At 42.7% G+C, this 18,701-nt stretch overlaps 1 protein-coding gene across 4 annotated transcripts in view; it reads left to right on the forward strand.

Moving 5' to 3' along the window:
* UBE2F (ubiquitin conjugating enzyme E2 F (putative)) overlaps nt 1-12,512 on the forward strand; it is a 52,526-nt gene extending 40,014 nt beyond the window's left edge. For 2 of the 4 annotated variants that reach the window (XM_061607722.1, XM_061607720.1), the window contains one exon: nt 10,625-12,512. In XM_061607722.1, coding sequence (XP_061463706.1) covers nt 10,625-10,675 — 51 coding nt within the window. In that variant the 3' untranslated portion in view covers nt 10,676-12,512. Of the gene's footprint in view, nt 1-9,010; nt 9,397-10,624 lie in introns of those variants that run through there. The other 2 variants (XM_061607721.1, XM_061607719.1) reach the window with 2 other exon arrangements.
* The last annotated feature ends 6,189 nt before the right edge of the window (nt 12,513-18,701 follow it).

The raw sequence follows: 18,701 nt of genomic DNA on the forward strand, positions 1-18,701 counted from the left end.
GGGCGGCCCTATCTTGCGTCCCCACCAATTGCGCTTGCGAGGGTGTTGGGGCTGAGAGAAGGGCCTCTCTTGAGGATCTCAATGCCCGGGCAGGCTCATATGGGGAGATACAGTCTGACAAATAGCCTGGACCTGGGCCGTATAGAGCTTTATAGGTCAAAACCAGCACTTTGAATTGTGAGCGGAAACAAACTGGCAGCCAGTGGAGCTGTCGTAACAAGGGGGTTGTATGGTCCCTGTAACCAGCTCCAGTTAGCACTCTGGCTGCAGCTCTTTGCACCAGTTTAAGTTTCCAAACAGTCTTCAAAGGCAGCCCCACATAGAGCACGTTACAGTAATCTAAACGGGATGTAACTAAGGCATGCATCACTGTAGTCAAATCAGGCGTCTCCAGTAACGGATGCAGCTGGCGCACCAGTCTTAACTGGGCAAAAGCACTCCTGGCCACTGCAGAGACCTGGGCCTCCAAGTTCAAAGCTGAGTCCAGGAGCACACCCAAACTGCGAACCTGTGTCTTCAGGGGGAGTGTAACCCCATCCAGCACAGGCTGAATCCCTATTCCCTGATTTGCCTTTCGACTAACCAGGAGTACCTCTGTCTTGTCTGGATTTAATTTCAATTTGTTCACCCTCATCCAGTCCATCACTGATGCCAGGCACCGGTTCAGGACCAGGACAGCTTCCTTGGCTTAAGGTGGAAAGGAGAAATAGAGTTGGGTGTCATCCGCATACTGATGACGCCGAACCCCAAACCCCCGGACAACCTCACCCAGCGGTTTCATGTAGATGTTAAATAACATGGGGGACAAAACTGAGCCCTGAGGGACCCCATATGTCAATGGCCAAGGAGTCGAACAGGAATCCCCCAGCACCACCTTCTGGGTTCGTCCCTCCAGGAAGGAGCCGAGCCACCGCGACACAGTACCCTCAAGTCCCATCCCAGCAAGGCGGCCCAGAAGGATACCGTGGTCGATGGTATCGAAAGCCGCTGAGTGGTCCAGTAGAACCAACAGGGACACACTCCCCCTGTCCAGCTCTCTGTGTAGGTCATCCACCAAGGCGACCAAAGCCGTCTCTGTCCCGTAGCCGGGCCTGAAACCAGACTGAAATGGGTCAAGATAATCCGTTTCATCCAAGAATCTCTGGAGCTGGGCAGCCACCACACGCTCTATTACCTTACCCAGAAATGGAATGTGTGTATGTATGTATATATATATATATATGTATATAAATGTAATTGTGATTAACCAAACAGGTTTTTATTATATTAACAAAACGTTTCGGCTTCCGCCTTCATCAGCTGCCAACATACAAATGCTGTTGCCAAGGTGGCAGTTACAGAGCTTTGAGGATGGAATGCTCAGAGGGGCTTCATTTGCAGAAGCTAAGTAGTGGTGGTACTGTCCTCCAGGTTCAGGCCATGCGCTGCCAATGTGTCCAGAGTAAATCCAAAATTCTCCATTTAGTCAATGCTGCTGGATCTGTTGGCATCTCTATAGCTGTAATGGAAAAGTCCAACAGGCTGTGACCCTCGATGTTAAAATGTTTTGCAACTGGTTGCTCCACTTTTTTTGTCAAGATTGCCGACTTGTGGTTCCTGAAGCGCGTGCGTAGGTCAGTTGTGGTCTTTCCTACATATTGGATATGGCATCCTGGTCTTTTGCAGTCGATGATGTAAACTATATTGCAGGACCTGCAGGTGATGTTCTGTTTGATGTAATATGTCCTGCCTGTCCTAGTGCTTGTAAAAGTGGCTGTCTCCCTGAGGTACACACAGGTGATACAGCGTTTGGAGTGTGGTAGCTCTCCCTGATTGCTCGGTGATAGTTAGGAGATGCTGGATGGAAATCTACCACAAACGGAATCCGTTGCTCTCTGCTCTTTGACACCTCAGTATGATGGAGGAGGTTTTCTCTGGACAGAATGGAGGCTCAGTGGATGTTGCAATCGATAATATGTGGAGGATATCCTCTCAGAAGAAGGTATTCTTTAAGTTCACTGATCCTTCTCTGGTATTTATCTTCAGTGTTGCAAATAAGTTTGATTCTCAGAGCTAAGCTATACACAATGTTCTTCTTTATATGCCTAGGATGGCAGGATTTCCAGTTTAAATAGGTGTGGGCATCAGTGGGTTTGCTGTAGAGATCAGTGGCTATTTTGTTGTTTTCAATGGTGAGAAGGACATCCAGAAAAGGTATGTGCGGGTTGTCATTTGTGCTATTAAATGTAAACTTAATAGAGGGATGGATAGAGTTGATGTAATTTTTAAATTGTTCCAAACTCTCTTTACCATTCGTCCAGACCATAAAGATGTCGTCAGTGTATCACCACCATATAAGTGGTTTGTTGGTGGCCTTTTTGAGGATCTCCTGTTCAAGTTTACCCATAAAGAGATTCGCATATGATGGAGCCATGCGAGTCCCCATAGCTGTGCCTTGTAGTTGCAGGTAGTGTTCTCCATTGAATGTAAAGTTGTTACAAGTCAGGACTAGCGTAGCTAAAGTTGTGAGAACCTCTGTTGGAGGATTGTTCAAGATAAGATCCTCCGTGGCGCAGAGAGGTACGCGGTGGTAACGCAGCCGAAGCTCTGCTCATGGCCGGAGTTCGATTCCAATGGAAGGAGGAAGTCGAATCTCCGGTAAAAGGGGTCAAGGTCCACTCAGCCTTCCATCCATCCGTGGTTGGTAAAATGAGTACCCGGCGTATGCTGGGGGGTAAAGAAAGACCGGGGAAGGAACTGGCAAACCCACCCCACATATACGGTCTGCCTAGTAAACGTCTCAAGACGTCACCCTAAGAGTTGGAAACGACACGCACTATAAGTGCAGGGACACCTTTACCTTTGTGTGTGTGTGTGTGTGTGTGTGTGGGTGGGTGGGTGGGTGGGTGGATGGATGGATGGATTCCATTTCTGACTATATGTCTTCTTTCACTTCAGAGTTGTTTTTCTTTCTTTTTTGCAGTACAGTAATACCTCAGTTAACGAAGTACATGGGTTCCTGGACATTACTACTTTAACAGAAACTTTGGTACCAGAGGCAGGAATAACATGGAAAGAATAGGGATAGGTTCCTACACCACAAAAAAGCATTTCAGCAAATTTTTTATTCAAAACTAACAATACACATGTCTGAAATGAAACAACCAGTTCAGGTAAGCCTTGAATACAGACCACTTGAAAGCTTCTTCCAAAATACATCCAGAGACGCCTGCCTTGTCTTTTTTCTTTTATCATGTTGTATCTTGCTGTAGCAGTCTAAAGCTTTGAACACCGTTCTGTCCGTACACTCAGGCAGGCAAGCAAGGGGCAGCTGCCGCCACCACCACCCTGGTGCCTGCCCCACCTGGCAAGGAGTGCCATTCCAGCCACATGTGAGGGAGTTTCCTGCAGCAGCTGCTATCCAGTAGACGAGCCACATTCTGAGTGTCAGAGTGTGCATTCCCTCACACACCCTCACCCCAAAAAGACTTTGTTAAAAGGATCTTCTTTCCTGAAGGATTTGTTAACTGAGGTATTACTGTAATTAGTGGTGAGTAACCACTCATCTTGTAGCTATTCAGCATGCTATAGGCCATTTACCATTGGTTGTATGCTCTTATTTGGCTCTGATGGTGTCTAAAGGTTCTAGTGATACATAAGTTATATTTGGTTGCTTATTTACAAATGTTGAAAATAATCCTGTTTTCTTCCCTATCGATAGTGAATATCAATGTAATATAAACAGCTGACATCACATCATTTTCTTTGGTTTATATTCTCCCTCTTTTTAAGTATGAAAGGCTTAAAGCACTAAGACTAAGTACAAAAACTAGAGGTCAAAAGCCAATTACATTTCCATGTGTGCAGACCTCCATTCAGACTCAGTGACTGTACTTTAGTCTAGAGCTAACAGACAAGCAGTAGGAATTAAATCCGGCAATTCCAGTTCAAATGGGTCCATATCCACATTGATATGGGTCCATATTGATGGTGTTCATTGATGGTTTCTTATTTAGGTCATTTCTGCAGTTTCCCATTTTATCTTATTTTGTAAGGGGAGGGATGATTTAACCACTGTTTGTGGCTGTGTGAAGGTGCAGTTTTCCAGAGTGGGAGTCAGTTTTTGATGAGAATGTTTGAAAAATGCATTTAGGGTTGGTACTAAATTGGTACTCTTACTTCAGCCACCAAAGGCTTTGATTTGACAGTGAAGGCAGTAAGAGGAGAGCCACATTTCCAGCCAATCAGGGTGGAAATAAGGGGGTGCAGTTGTATTGAATCAATCTAGGGATCTCTGCTGTTGCAGGGGTAAGAAGCAGGTGATACTTCCATTATTCTGTAAAATTTGTTGAGATTCTAAAATGTCCTTCATAATTGAGTTGCCATTTAAAATACTTTTTATGTTATTGAATATTCTGTATTGCTTTCCTGGAAAGTTCAAATCCATTTCAGTTAAAAAAAAATTGATTTCGTACCAACAATATAAAACAACTCAGCATCCTAGAAAACAATATTGCCAGTCCAAAGTGAGATATGCCCTACACCTTTTCCAGAAAACCATTAAAGAGAACGTTTCTCACCAGTTCAGGAAGGAGGCTCCACAAATTCAGGGCAGTTATAGGAAAAGGCCAATTTCTGGCTGCCACCATGTAAACCTGCTCCAAAGTTGGCATGGACAGCTCACTAGTTCTCAACTGACTAGTGGGGGAGTGACAGTCCTCTATGGCAGGCCCATCCCATTTAAACATTTTGCCAAAAAGATAAATTATTTTTAAGAACGTATCAGCAATTTTCAGAGCAGCATTGGCCAATTAGTAAGGTTCATAATAATCCAAAACTCAGAGCAGGAAAGAAAAAAAACCACTTTGCAGAAAAGCTGCTATTGTATGCATGATGTCGATGCAGCAGGTATTTAAATACAGAGATGAAGGGAAATTGGGGCTCTTGCGTAGCTGAAGAAAAGTTTCTGTGTTTTGGTTTGGGGCTTTTTGTTTGTGTTGGGTTTTTCCGCTTTTGCCCTTCTTAATAGCTTTGTTTCTGCCAATATTCTGGCAACATCTAGACAAGTTTTGTGATGATTGTCATGAATTACCATGAATGAGGCTGAGATACCAGAAAAAGGTGCAGTGAATTCCATGCTCCCTTGGGGCTTCTGGGCGTGTGTCTCTTGAAACCTGTTCACCATGCCATATGGCATGTTGCCTTTGACACTAAGGGGAATGAATGCAGAGTAAACCGAAAAATTCAAAAACATGGCTTGTGCCTAAGCAAGTCCCTGGGAACAGGAAAAGTATCTTCCGCTGGATCTCAACGTCAATATTTTGTGCGCTGTGTTAAATTTTATAATCTCAGTCAATTACTTTTTTTTAGTGGGGGGGAATGTTCAATTCTTCACAAATAGCATAAAAAATCACTGTTACTCAGCGTTAATGAACAACTTGTTGCATAGCATGCTTCATATTCAAGTACAAAGGGGCCATCTGTTCAGTAGCTGTATGAATTAGTATCTGCTTTTGAGTCACTCACTTAGAACTTGCTTTTGTGTGTCAGGAAGATATGCAAAAGCATCTTCACAAGGTTTTCTGCTGTATTTAAAACCAGAAATTCAGATTCAGAACTTTAAGATTCACCAGTTGTTGATGAAAAACAGATAAGACCTTTTGAGAGTTCATACTTCCCACCTCTCTCCTGAAGTCGTTCCCAAACTTTTCCCCCACAAACCACTTGAAAATTGCTGTGGGTCTTGGCAGACCACTCTGATTTTTATGCCGTCGAAATTGTAATGTGCTATACTAGATGCTGTATGATTGTAATTGTATTTTCATTCCTTCTTTTATTTCTTACATATTGTATTTCATTGCGTTACTATTTGAATTCATAGAATTCCATAGAAATTGTAATGCAATCAAATACAATATAATAAATAAAAGAAGCAATACAAATGCAATTAAAACTCAATATCAATGTTTAATGCAATGGTTGTGCCGTCTGTCATCTTCAGTCACAAATCCCCAGGTCACCTGATCTGTGGACCACAATTTGGGAACCCTTATGCTCTCTAAGGCTTTTCAAGAACTTTACAGCATTCTGTGGCATCTGCTCATAAAATCTACTGTCTGGTTCATCTTGGTTTGTCTTTTGACTTCTCTAAGGGTCATGCCAATTGTTCCCAAATAGCGGCTGATCTTTTCTAGGGCTAGATTTAATTACCTTCATTCTGCCGTACTAGATGCCCATTTGAGGGATATTCCATATAATGCACAGCTCTGCCCCTGCAGGGATGGAGCAATAGAGACATTTTTCTGTTTTTGTATTTACTGTGTTTTATTTTTGTACGCAACTTTTACAGAGGTAAGTGAAATAGATTATTTACTCCCATCCTGTCTAACCACCCAGGAACGACTTTTGAATGGTATTTGGCCTACTTATCGGCCGATACAAAAAAAGTAATAAGAGAAGCAGTTGCTAGATTTCTCCTTTCTGCTACAAAGATTTGTAAAGGGATTTTGTTAAATTAATCGTATCTTTGTTTGTTCTTGTGCTTAGTTTATATAAGTAAACTAATACTTTGTTTTTATTGGGTTTGTGACTGTATATTGTATTCTTCACTCACCTCAGTAACTTTGGTATAGATGTTTTACCCCACACACACTCATTTCATTACACATGCTTATTTTTTCCCAGATGGTGATTTGGTCCTTTTAAAAAGTTGTTAGGGTTGCCTTTGACCCTTTATGTTAGGGTGGGTGAAGACATATATACAGTGGCATGCAAGCTGTCTGCGGAGTGTATGTCATAGGCTCTATGTCATTGCAAACTTGCACTTGGGTTGGGATGTGCTAGGGTTCAAATTATCTGAAGAACTATTTAATGAACTAGGGCTACTACAGAAGCAAATATGAAGAGTTCACCATGTACCTAGGGTTTATCGGCGTGCATCGTGTTCTAGCCTGCTGTTCGCTTTAGACTTCAATAATATCAGTGTTTTAGGAACTATGTCACATCTGAATTTGGGGAGGCACATCTTGAAATGAAACTTCTTATTATAGAAGGAGTTCACAGCTGTATATCATTTTGCAATGAGCATCCTTAGAGATATATAGAATGAGGGAGAGACCAATTTTATCTTTCTGAGCTGTTTTATAATTCATTGTACTATCCAAGTCTACAGGCAATGAAAGTCTACCATTTTCTTACAGCTGTTGTAGACTATGACCTTAAATGCTTAATCAATTAACATTGTTAGGCATAAAACCATTTTATTATGGATATTAATTGAGTTGTTATAGCTGATGCATAATTTAACGATATAGTTGGCAAGCTGCATTTTGCTAAGCTATGGCTGTTCTACAGACTAACCTCAAACGTAATATTATAATTCTTTGTACTTTTTTGCTAGATGCCATTAGGTCAAAATGAGTGTTGTATTAAACAGCCTGATACATTCTCTTCTAAAGCCAGTTAATATGCTGGGTTGTTTATTTTGGCCAGACTTGAAAGCAATGCATATAGTGGCCCACTATGGCATGAGAGCATTTCAGCTCCCCCCTTCCAGCAGCAGCATCTGCATTTCTTCCTCAAAGGTCAGAGAGCCCTCTGAAGCAACGTATAGGAAATTGCCTTATATTGAGTTACAGTGGCGTCACTAGGGTTGGTGTCACCTGGTGCGGTAACTCATGGTGTCACCCCCATGGACCTCCTCCCGTACCAGACCATACAGAATCCTTAGTAATGTTTTTTGTACTAATGTTACTCATAAATCGTAATTCCCGTATATTACTGAATGTAATGGCAATAGTAGTGACATAAACAACTAGCAAATACACATATGACAAGATTTTTAACCATATAACTAATTTCAGGGCTTGAAAACTAATATTTCTGCTTCCAGTTTCTTCTCTTTGGTACATGGCAACATCCCATTAATTTGGGGATGCTATGATGTACAAATAAAATACAGCAATTCAGGTGCACATATTCATACTCAGAAATACAAGAAAAATGGGAGGGGGGTCACTTTTTATACAGAGTTACATTGCATCTTGCCCTCTGTAAAACAGTGATATCCTTACTGTGCTCCACTGTTATGGTATTTCATCATAATTTTCCATACAGCATACTACTGGGAGACAGTAGGGGGGGAAACAACAGTTGACTTTATCACAGTCACAAAATGAGGAATGGTTCACACATGTGCCCATCCTTAGATTTATGTTCTACAAAGCCTTGAAGCACTAGAGGTAGAAAAACTTTGGCCCTCCAGATGATGTTGGACTCCATCTTGCATCTTTCCCAGCCTATATAGCAAATGGTCAGGAGGGATGGCAGTTGTAGCCCAACAGTATCCGGAGGGCCACAAGTTCCCCATCCTGCACTATAGGCTAGAGTCAATCATACTAAATAGGAGACTAGGCCCTCCATCAATTATGGGGCAAATCCATAAGAATAATGCATTTTGAGCCATTCCACATGGCAGCAACAGAGGAAGAAATAGGAAGCAGGGCCTACTCCGTTGGCTCTTCTGAAAGACCAGCTCCAAGGAGCCAGTATTTTTCCATATGCGTTGTGTCTTTTAGGTTGTAAGCCTGAGGGTAGGAACTGTCATGTTTGTTATTATCTTATGTAAGCCATTCTGGAAACCTTTTCAGCTGAAGAGTGGGGTTAAAAAAATTGGCATAAATAAATAAAATGTATATATAGTTCTTCTACATGCTTCATATATATTATCTCAGTGAACTTTACACATAGATCAAGATTGGGGGCTAAATTTGGCTCACAGGAATTCCAGGTGCCCCTTTAGTTGCCAATACAGAGAAATGAAGCATGGGCTTACAACAGTCGAATCCAAGATCAATCCTCTCTAGAATCAAGAAAGGATGCATTGGTGAGGAAGAGCTCTGTTGAACTAAAAGCTCACACCCTTCTGATCCCAAGAAGAAGCCCATTTATCCCAGTTTTCTAATTTGGCACTCCTTGTTGAGGATCTCCCCATCAATAATGGATGTGACCCCCCTCCCTTTTTCTCCCCCAGGAAAGGATCAGAAGCAGCTGTAGGAAGGATGCTGTTAAGCCAGGCTCTTTTGTCTCCCCTTTGAAAAGGGAGGAGTAATCATTAGGGGCAGACACAGAGCCCCCCCCGCTCCCTCCTTCCGTCCCACTGGCTGCGTCTTTGGGTGGCTCTCAGGTCACCTTGTCAATCACAGCTGCCCAGGAGCCGCAGGGTTGTGCCACGCTCTCACAGCCACCCAACAGGTTGGAAAGTCATTAATTACTTACTCGACCATGCAGGTTTGCGCTCTTGCCGTGCTAAGGTAAGGGGGCAGGCGGCTAACGCGGGGACCGCGGGAAGCATTAGCCATCGCCGGCTTTTAGCACCAACACGCTCTCGCAATTTCTGTGCCCTCCCTCTTGGGATTCCCTAACAGTGGTTTTGCAGTCTGCTTTGGCTTGCGTTGCCAGCTCACTCCCCGCAAATGCATCCTGCCCCACTTCCTGGTGCCTAGGGGTGGCTATGGGTGTCACCCCCTCTGCTGGTGTCACCCAGTGCAGTCTGCACCCCCCGCACCCCCCCAGTGATACCGCTGTTGAGTTAAGCCAGAGGTTTCCAGACCTCTGGAAGGTTGGTGGGCTCTCCAGTGCTGGAGGCATTCAAGAGGCAGCTGTACAGCCACCTGTCAGGTATGCTTTACGTTGCAGGAAGGGCTTGAACTTGATGGCCTTTTAGGCCCCTTCCAACTCTGCAGTTCAGTAATTTTCAAGTGGTCCATTGGGGGGAAAGGTCTAGGAACAAATGAGTTAGGCAGTTAGCTGGCAGTGTCTCTCTAGGGCAGCCTTTCCCAACCAGTGTGCCTCCAGATGTTGTTGGACCACAACTCCCATCAGCCTCAGCCAGCATTGCCAATGGTCAAGAAAGATGGGAATTGTAGTCCAGCACACCGGTTGGGAAAGGCTGCTCTAGGGTTTCAGACAATAATCTTTTCCAGCCCTACCTGGAGATGCCAGGGATTGAACTTGAGACCTTTTGCATGCCAAGCATGTGCTGTACCACTGAACCCTCCTCCAGGTCTCCCCTCAGAGGGAGAGGACCTTTGCAGTTGTGGCTCCCTATTTGTGGAACACTGTCCCCTGTGAGGTCCACTTGGCAACTTTTGCTGACATCTTGAAGGTGGCAAGTAAAGACTTTGCCTTTCTTCCCAGGCTTTTGATGGGCTGAGATGCTGCTGTTTTACTATTTGTGTGCTGCCAACACTTCCTGTGGTTATTATGGGGTGACTGTGGTATATGTGTGTGTCAGCTAGCATTTGTGCCTAAATAAATATATTTTAAGGTGACTAGCATCCCAGAAGTTCCTGTTGGCAATAAAAAGTGAAAGGGTAACGTTCCCTTTGTGAAGATAAAGTACATAAAATAGGGAAACACAAGCTTGAGATGTTCAAAGTTTCATGTCTCCCTGCACAATCTAATGTAGTGACTATGATATCATTCCATCTTTTATATGTACAGACAGGCTGATATGGGGGGAATTTCAAACGCAGATGTACATTTTAACATTTTTTCTTTAAAGTAAAAAAAGCTGTCAGTTACTGCAGCACACGGTCAGATCTAAAATTTCTCTCCCCTCCCTCCTGCCCCCACTCCCATATAGGAGGACTTCCGAACTAAAGTTGAAGATTACATTAAACGCTATGCAAGATGATGAAGGGAGATGTCAGGACCATGGATTGCATATGCAATGTTGACTTGACAATTTGGTAAAACAACAAAAAACCTGGAATGTACTTGTCCTGTGTCCATGTTGTTCTGAAGAAGAAAGCAAGCTTCATAATAGTCCATGTGAAACAGAGAGTTTGCCATCAGTACAACAAGAAAACTGTGTACGTTGGTTGGGGGGGAGTTGTTTGCTTAATTCTTAACAATGTTTTCTTTTCTGAAATTGTACTGTATATCAGAATTGAGATATGCTTGAGACATAAAAGAATTACTATTAAGATTATTTACACTTTTTACAGCAAGACTAGTAAAAATTAATGGTATGTTTACTGGAACACTTAAAAATTGGCAATAAAATTGGTCTCCAAAAGACACTTAAGACACAGCAATGTTTGCCTTTGCTGGAACTGAAAAAAGAAACATGTCCTGCACTGAGCAAAGGAAACCACATAAAGGCAGTTTATACCTACTGTTGAAGTTCTTATATTTAATTTAAAGAAATTTTAATTGCTGCTTTCTCTTCCTGTTTCACCTACAGTGTTTTTGGTTTGCATTTATTGTGCAATGCACTTACTGAAACCAAGGCTGATTCTATAGCCTACTTATAAATGCAGTATATTACTTTTAAAAACCCAACATCTTACATGGAGGTGCAATGAAAGGGAAAGTTTTTTTTAAAAAAATATCTTTTTAACTTTTAGATTTTGCTGTGGAGAGTTGATATTTCAGACTGTTACTTTATTACATAACATGAAGTTCAAAATAATAACTTGGGAGAACTTACCCAAACCTCTAGCACCTAATCCATGAGAGCAACTTAATGCATGTTGCAATCTCATAACACCCTTCGAAGCCAGCGCTTTTGGGATAAAGATACGGTTTGTGAAGAGTGATTCTGAAGCCTCCTTAGCTAGCTAGCTCTATATCAAAGAATGTATATATCAGACTGCAGCATCCCTTCTGGGCGGGAGTGTGCATCCACCTCAGGAACTAGTTCAAAGCAAACGCCATGCACAATGTGTGTTTTATTATTTACCCTACTTCCTGATATATGTTGATCACAACTGATGCCCAATATTGATACTGTCACTGGCCTGGGCCTCAATAGAAAAAGAGTGCCATAGTCATCAAACAATTTTATTTAGGGTTCATAACAGCAAAACTGAAATTTGTTTTGGGTTACTACCAAAGCCAGAAAAGAATAAATGTTTGCGTAGTTACCATATTTGTGCATAACATTTGCTGCCTCGACAATTACCTCTGCCATATGAAATAATCCATTTAATTCATCAGGCACTTGTGATTTGCAGTTAGTGTAACATTTTCAACTTTGATAATGAAAGCACTGAAATTGCACCGTGGTATTGATGGAGTTCATCAGTATATAACCAATTGGCTCTGTAACAGGTGCAATCTGGCCAAAGTTGTAGGTCCCACTGATTTGAATGGGAAAGGTTTAAACATATTATTAACTTTGCTATTGCAGGCAGTCATACTTAAAAGTGCTTAACTTTTGGCTGGATTGTACCTAGCATGTCACAAAGGTTTGTTGCAAAACATATAATGTTCCTTAAACTTGCAAGATACTGAAAACACAGATGACCTCCAGATACTGATTTGGTTTGCAGAGTTGAGCCTCTGAGAAATTATTATTCACAAATGTTCCTCTAAGCATATTACATACTTTTATTGCAAAGTATGAAGGATATTCACCTCTGTAATCAGTTACATGAACATAGCTGGAAGGACCATTTCCCCTATTAAAAATGTATAACATGGAAATACATTTCTTTTGTTCGAATTAAAGTTGTTCATAGTTTTGCCATCTGTTTATTTGTCCAATAATTGACCATCAGATCATGTATCTGGGAGGAGGTTTTCACCTGTTTATAAAAAACTGTAGAAGATATCCTACTATCGGTACACAATAATTCATATACTTTGATAATGGGTTGGTGCCAGATACCAGTTTTGTGGGAAAAGACTAAAACAAAAACTCCCAAGTCCTGTGGCAGAACCCATTGGATACAGCCAGTGCTTTTACTAGCTTTATAATGCTAGTCCCTTGGAGCTTACCTACCATGCCCTACCCAGCACAGTCTCTTAAGGGCTTCTTCCCACATTACAGTGTGCAGTGTGGGAGCTACTTCCAGTGCTACAAAGGATCTGTTAGAAGCACCAGGCCAAATGGGAAGAGCCACAGTGTGGACTCCTCCCCTTTGACCTGGAGTTTCTGACACTACCTCTGGGATATGGAAAGAAGATGCTCTGCAGCAGTTCCCAAACTGCAAACGTAATGTGGAACAGGCCACTAAGCTTGAAACAAATGCTGTTTTTTTTTTTAAGTAAGCTATTGCACTCACAATGCAGAGCACTAGTTAAAAGATGGTGTGAGCAGAGCTCTGAGTCTTGACACATAGCTTCCTGACTCTTAAAGGGAAAGTTGGGGACAGTTGAGCAAAGGGTAAAGATAAAACATGGTGTTTTATCAATGAAGTTGCCCAGTTCATGCAAGGATTTCAGTTTACACCAAGAAACTTCCCCTCCCTTTCACCATCTGCTTCACAGTGCTGGGGAAAACCCCAGAACAGATTGGGGCAGGCACGTGGGGGAAGGAGAGGGACGTAAAATTCTGTTACACAAGTGGAGGTCCTTGCACGAACATTGTGACTTTATTAGATAAAACTCATGGTTTGTGGGGTGTTTTGGTCAAAATAAACTCTGGTCCTTCATGAGATTTTTAGTTTGCATTTGTATTTAGCCTTGTTAAAGTCATGTGTCGATATGTCACTAGGAGCTGATCAGCTACACAGTGCATATTGTTAATAAAAGTGTGCAAAGTGAAGCCCGGTATCATTAAAGAAAGGAATGAAACTGGATAAGTAGTTATGGGGAGAAAGCAAAAAAAATAAGGGAGAGAACTTGTTTAAGGAATTTCAGATTTTTTTTAATGTATGCAATATTTTCCAGAGAGGAGTGAAATATTTTAAGGTAATGTTTTAAAATAATACTCTTCAGCTGAATTACACTGCTGAATTCCTAGATCCAAAATGCAATAATAGAATTGCTACTGCATTTGTCTGGGCTGCTAAAGAAAAGTCACTTTGGAGTTGATGTTTGAAAACATACTTTCAAAATGTGTAGAATTTAGATCATATTTTGGTATTTAGGCCAAACCAGGAATCTGCCACATGTGTTTGTGCTGAAACATGGTGGCAATACTTTTGTACAACACAGCATCCAATTCCTTTTCCTTTTTAGACTTCTAAATCTTCTGCATCATGAAATAAATTGATAATTTGAAAATACATACATACAGTCAAGGAATGTACTAAAATATGAAAACAAGGCTTTCAATTAATGCAAACCTTTCATTGTTTGAAGTCTATGAAGCTCAAAGTGAAAATTTGGAACCAAAATCAGATTCTGATTAGAAAAATTTTAATGTTTGCATTTTCAACGATATGTTATTTGTGAAGATTGAGCAGGATAAGATAAACACTGGTTCCCTAATTTTTGCACCTGTTACTATAGACTATTAGACTGCTGTTGTGCATGTTTACCCAGAAGCAAATCCCATGGAGCTCCAGGGGACCCCCAGTACAAAGGATTGCTGCCTTACTGTGCTTAACAATGATTTACTATCATAAAGTATGTTGTCATTCTTTAATTATATCATTTTCCGGGCTTTTTCTCCAAAAATATGAGTTTATGCATGATAATGCTGAGGTCTGCATATTGTTTCTAAGCTCAGATAATAAAACCTTCATTTATTTACTGCAGTGTTGCTTGTTTCAATGTTCAGTGTTTTTCTTCTGTTTTCTCCTTCCCCAAACAAAAACCTCAAATACTTAAATGCCTAATGGTACAGCAGCTTGCAGTTCCATTTATAATCCTTCATATATTTGTAATTAAGTGTTCGAATAAAACCAAGGCATTTATAATTTGGAAATTCCATAATATGTCAAACAGTGCAATTTTATGTACCAAGTTATGCACGATACACTTCATGTTCTTACAGTACTGAAATAAGTTTAGGTTCAATAGGAAAGTAATAGATGTGCACTGCATATACAGTACCGTATATTCCGGCGTATAAAACGACTTTTTAACCCAGGAAAATCTTCACAAAAGTTGGGGGTCGTCTTATACGCCGTGTGTCGTCTTATACGCCGGAATATAGTACCCGTATTTCTCCTGCTTGCAGCCTGGCCCGGCGTCCCCTCCCCTGAGGGGAATCCCCATTGCTCCTCTGTCCCCGCCATCTCCTGCGCGGCCTCCTCCGCCGCAAAATGGCGGCCGGGGTGGGGAGCAGCAGCAGCCTCCCCGCGTCCTTCTCCTCCGTGGCGGCCTCGCCTGCGAGGCCTCCCGCCGCTGCTGCTGCTCCTCCGCCCGCGGCTGCTCAGGTGAGCGACGGGGCCGCGGCGGCGGCGGCTGCTCCTCCTCGGGCGGCCAACGGCGGGCCGCTTTCGCTGCTCTCACCGCCGCAGGCCGCACCGGCGCCTCCGCTGACGCACAACCACCGGGCGGTGGCAGCAGCAGCCTCCCCGCGTCCTCCGTGGCGGCCTCGCCTGCGCCGCCTCCCGCCGCTGCTGCTGCTCCTCCGCCCGCGGCTGCTCAGGCGAGCGACGGGGCTGCGGCGGCGGCGGCTGCTCCTCCTTGGGCGGCCAACGGCGGGCCGCTTTTGCTGGTCTCGCCGCCGCAGGCCGCGCCGGCACCTCCGCTGATGCACAACCACCGGGCGGCGGCAGCAGCAGCAGCAGCAGGAGGCGGCGGAGGCGGGAACCCGCTGCCGACAGCTGCCCCTGCGGCCTCCTCCTCGGTGCCCTCTGCCGCCACCGCCGCCTCTGGCCTGCTGGCACCGCGGGAGCCGGCCTACAACTGGCAGGCAACGAAGCCGACGGTGCAGGAGCGCTTCGCCTTCCTCTTCAAGAACGAGGTGCTCAGCGACATCCACTTCTTGGTGGGCAAAGGTCGGTGCGGGCTATGGGGCGAGGGGGCACTGGCCACGCAGGGAAGAAAGGGGAGAGGGACGCTGGCTTTTTAAACGGGGATCAGGGTCTTTCTTGTGGCTGGGGGTGAGTTGCTATGGGGGCAAGCGGGTTGAAGAGTTGTGGCTGTGGTTGGGGGGCTGTTATTCCGGCGTATAAGATGACTTTTTAACCCAGGAAAATATTCTCAAAAGTTGGGGGTCGTCTTATACGCCCAGTCGTCTTATACGCCAGAATATACGGTACTTAGATTTTTCTCAAAATGTCTGGATGGTTTCCAAGGTGTGAGGAAAATACGGTTTACTGTGGCTTCAAAATTCCCAGAAACATTATATATCCAAAAAGGGAAATTTGTGTTTGCTTTGAAGCAGAAATCACTATTGTGCACATAGGGAATTTTTGTTTTGTTTAATTTAAACAATTTTTGTTCTGTGCTATTTCGAAGGTAGGGATGAAGAAGCAGAACAGTTACTCTTCTGTTCTCAGTATAGTGTGGGTGGAATGGAAGTTTAATACTTTCTTTCACCTGTGCTTCTCTTAGGTCTTTCTATTGCTGTTTGGAAATTTCTTTTCATAGCAAAGTTTCATGTTTCCCTCACTTATCCAGCTGAAATGTTATTTTGTTATCATCCCTCTTAGGACAACACTTTGGAAAGAAGTGTTAATTTAATCTAGCGCTTAATGCTGTAACCCTGTACACACTTACCTGGGAGTAAGTCCATTTTGAAATCAGTAAGGCTTACTTTTTAGTAAACATACATAGGATTATGCTGTAAGAGAATTTTCACAGCTGATGTAATCTGTTGGGTCAAAGCCAAAGTAATATTGAATAGTAAGAATTGATACTGCTTTTACCATGACTTGCAGAGAACAAATCAATCAGAAATCTGAAGAAAAAAACCTTTATTTTAAAGTAAAGAGTGGCATTTCTTTTTAAAGAAAAGATGCATTGTTCAGTCTTGTGCTGGTAGCAAAACTGTTTATTTCTAAGTTTCCTGTTTTCTAGACATAAAACATTGTATGGTCTAGTGCAGGTGTGTAATACTGGTTCCCTACAGTCCCAGTTTTTCATGTCTGGAATCAACCTTGGGAAAGCATCCCTCCTCGTTCACCACCATCCTCCTTCTCTGGCACAAATTCCTCCCACCCCTTGTCACCCTGAATGATAATTTTGCTTTACACTTTTGCACCCATACTAACCAGAGTTAACCAGTAGTGGCGTGCATTAGCTCTGTTTATACCTGGAATTGCAAGGAAGGTTCAGGGAATGTTTTTACATTTCCACGTCTGATTGTGCTGTTAAGAAGGTTATTTCTGAGAAACAAATAAAAAGCTGACTGGGGAAACACCCAGATTTTAAAGACGGAAAGGGTGGAAAGGTGGTGGTTTTTTTTGGCAAGCAGGTTAAAATACCTTTTAATTATAGTCAATTATTTTTGGAGGACACTCTAATCACAGTGATTTTGGGGAGAGATTTAAAACTTCCATGTGGGTCAGTGCCTTCCCTCTATGCAAGCTATAGAGAGAGCTTCATTGCGTCTCCAATGTTCGGGGGGGAAGACCACCCCCCACCAATGACCCTTAGGATAATAGGATCCTTCCTGGGAAGTGTGTGAGAGAGACTTTCCCCACTCCAGTTTTTCTAAGTAATTTATGCCATTTTTCTCCACCGCTTTCCTTTACACAAGTCAATGAAGAGATGTCTGTATCCCCCCACAAATCCGTTGGGGGGGGACAGAGGCACACATCTTTGACCTGTGGAATACAGCTCCTTGGGGGGGGGGATGAGATTTTCCCCATCCTATCTTTCCTGGGGATCAATTTTTTCCCAACACCCCCTCCCTTGTGCTTTCTATTGTACCCTCCTGAAAATGAAAAAGCCTGGTCTTGTGAGGAACCACTGCAGCAATCATTCTGAAATTTGTCGCACTTCATTCCTTTGAAGAGGTGGCCATGTCTCCAAATCAATGAAATGATGTTAATGAGTCTGTGAAAAGGGGGGGGAAGTTATAGCTGTGTTTAGATTCACATTACAGTAAATGTACAGCTTTGTTCTTAATGGATCAAATTCAGTCCCAAATAATGAACCAAATTCAAAAGACACAGAGAAGCTTTGAGGTTTCCAAAGCTTCGGCTAAAAGCCACATCTTGTGGCCAGTGCATGCCCCTGCTAACCGTGCCCCTATCTGAATGTAATTTGGAGTAGCTATGCAAAACAGTTCACTGAGACATTTTGTCTTACCCTGAACAGAGAAAAGCATTAATATGTGGCTGTAAACAAACGGTGACTTGGTCCAAGACCACAAAGGCTGAAAACACAAATACAAGGGAAATAATGGGGCATAAATTGATGACCAACATCTTGATAGTTATTAAGGAATTAAGATGGGGAGATCTGGTTTCAAAGAAGAGGAAATTACAAGGAAGATGCTCCTGAAGTCCTCCTGTAAAGAGTAAGATGCACTTATAAAAGCTGTGCCAAAGGGAGATGCAATCAACCAACACACAGAAACAGCAATATGTGTCTTGGAACAGTTTCATATCCTGTGGAGCTGATTCATCATCTGTAAATAGCCAAGTACAGCTTTAGAGCTATAATTCCTTCAAATAGTGTACTAATAAATTGCATGTACAACCTGATCCTATGCATGTTTGCTCAAAAGTAAATATCCACTCCATTCGATGGGCTTTCTCTAAAGTTTGTGTGAATAGCATCAAAGCCTTAATCTGTTTTAGTGCTTGTGAATCCTCATGGTATGTAATGTGCAGGTAGCATAAAATATCAATTATTATAATCTATATCAACCTGTACAATTTGAAACCAATAAAATTAACTTATAATTATGGTTACAATTGGAACTTACAAAAATGTAAATTTACAGTAGACTCCATAGAGGAAAACCACACACTTACTAGTCCCTAGCTGTGCAATGCACCTAAATATACAAACCTCTTGTGTTCTATAGACTTGGAGGGCAGAGGAATTCTGAAGTGAAGTTCTTTTCACCCACTGGCTATAGC

Source organism: Rhineura floridana, chromosome 2 (genome assembly GCF_030035675.1).
Source record: "Rhineura floridana isolate rRhiFlo1 chromosome 2, rRhiFlo1.hap2, whole genome shotgun sequence".
In the NCBI taxonomy this organism is placed as follows: Eukaryota; Metazoa; Chordata; class Lepidosauria; order Squamata; family Rhineuridae; genus Rhineura; species Rhineura floridana.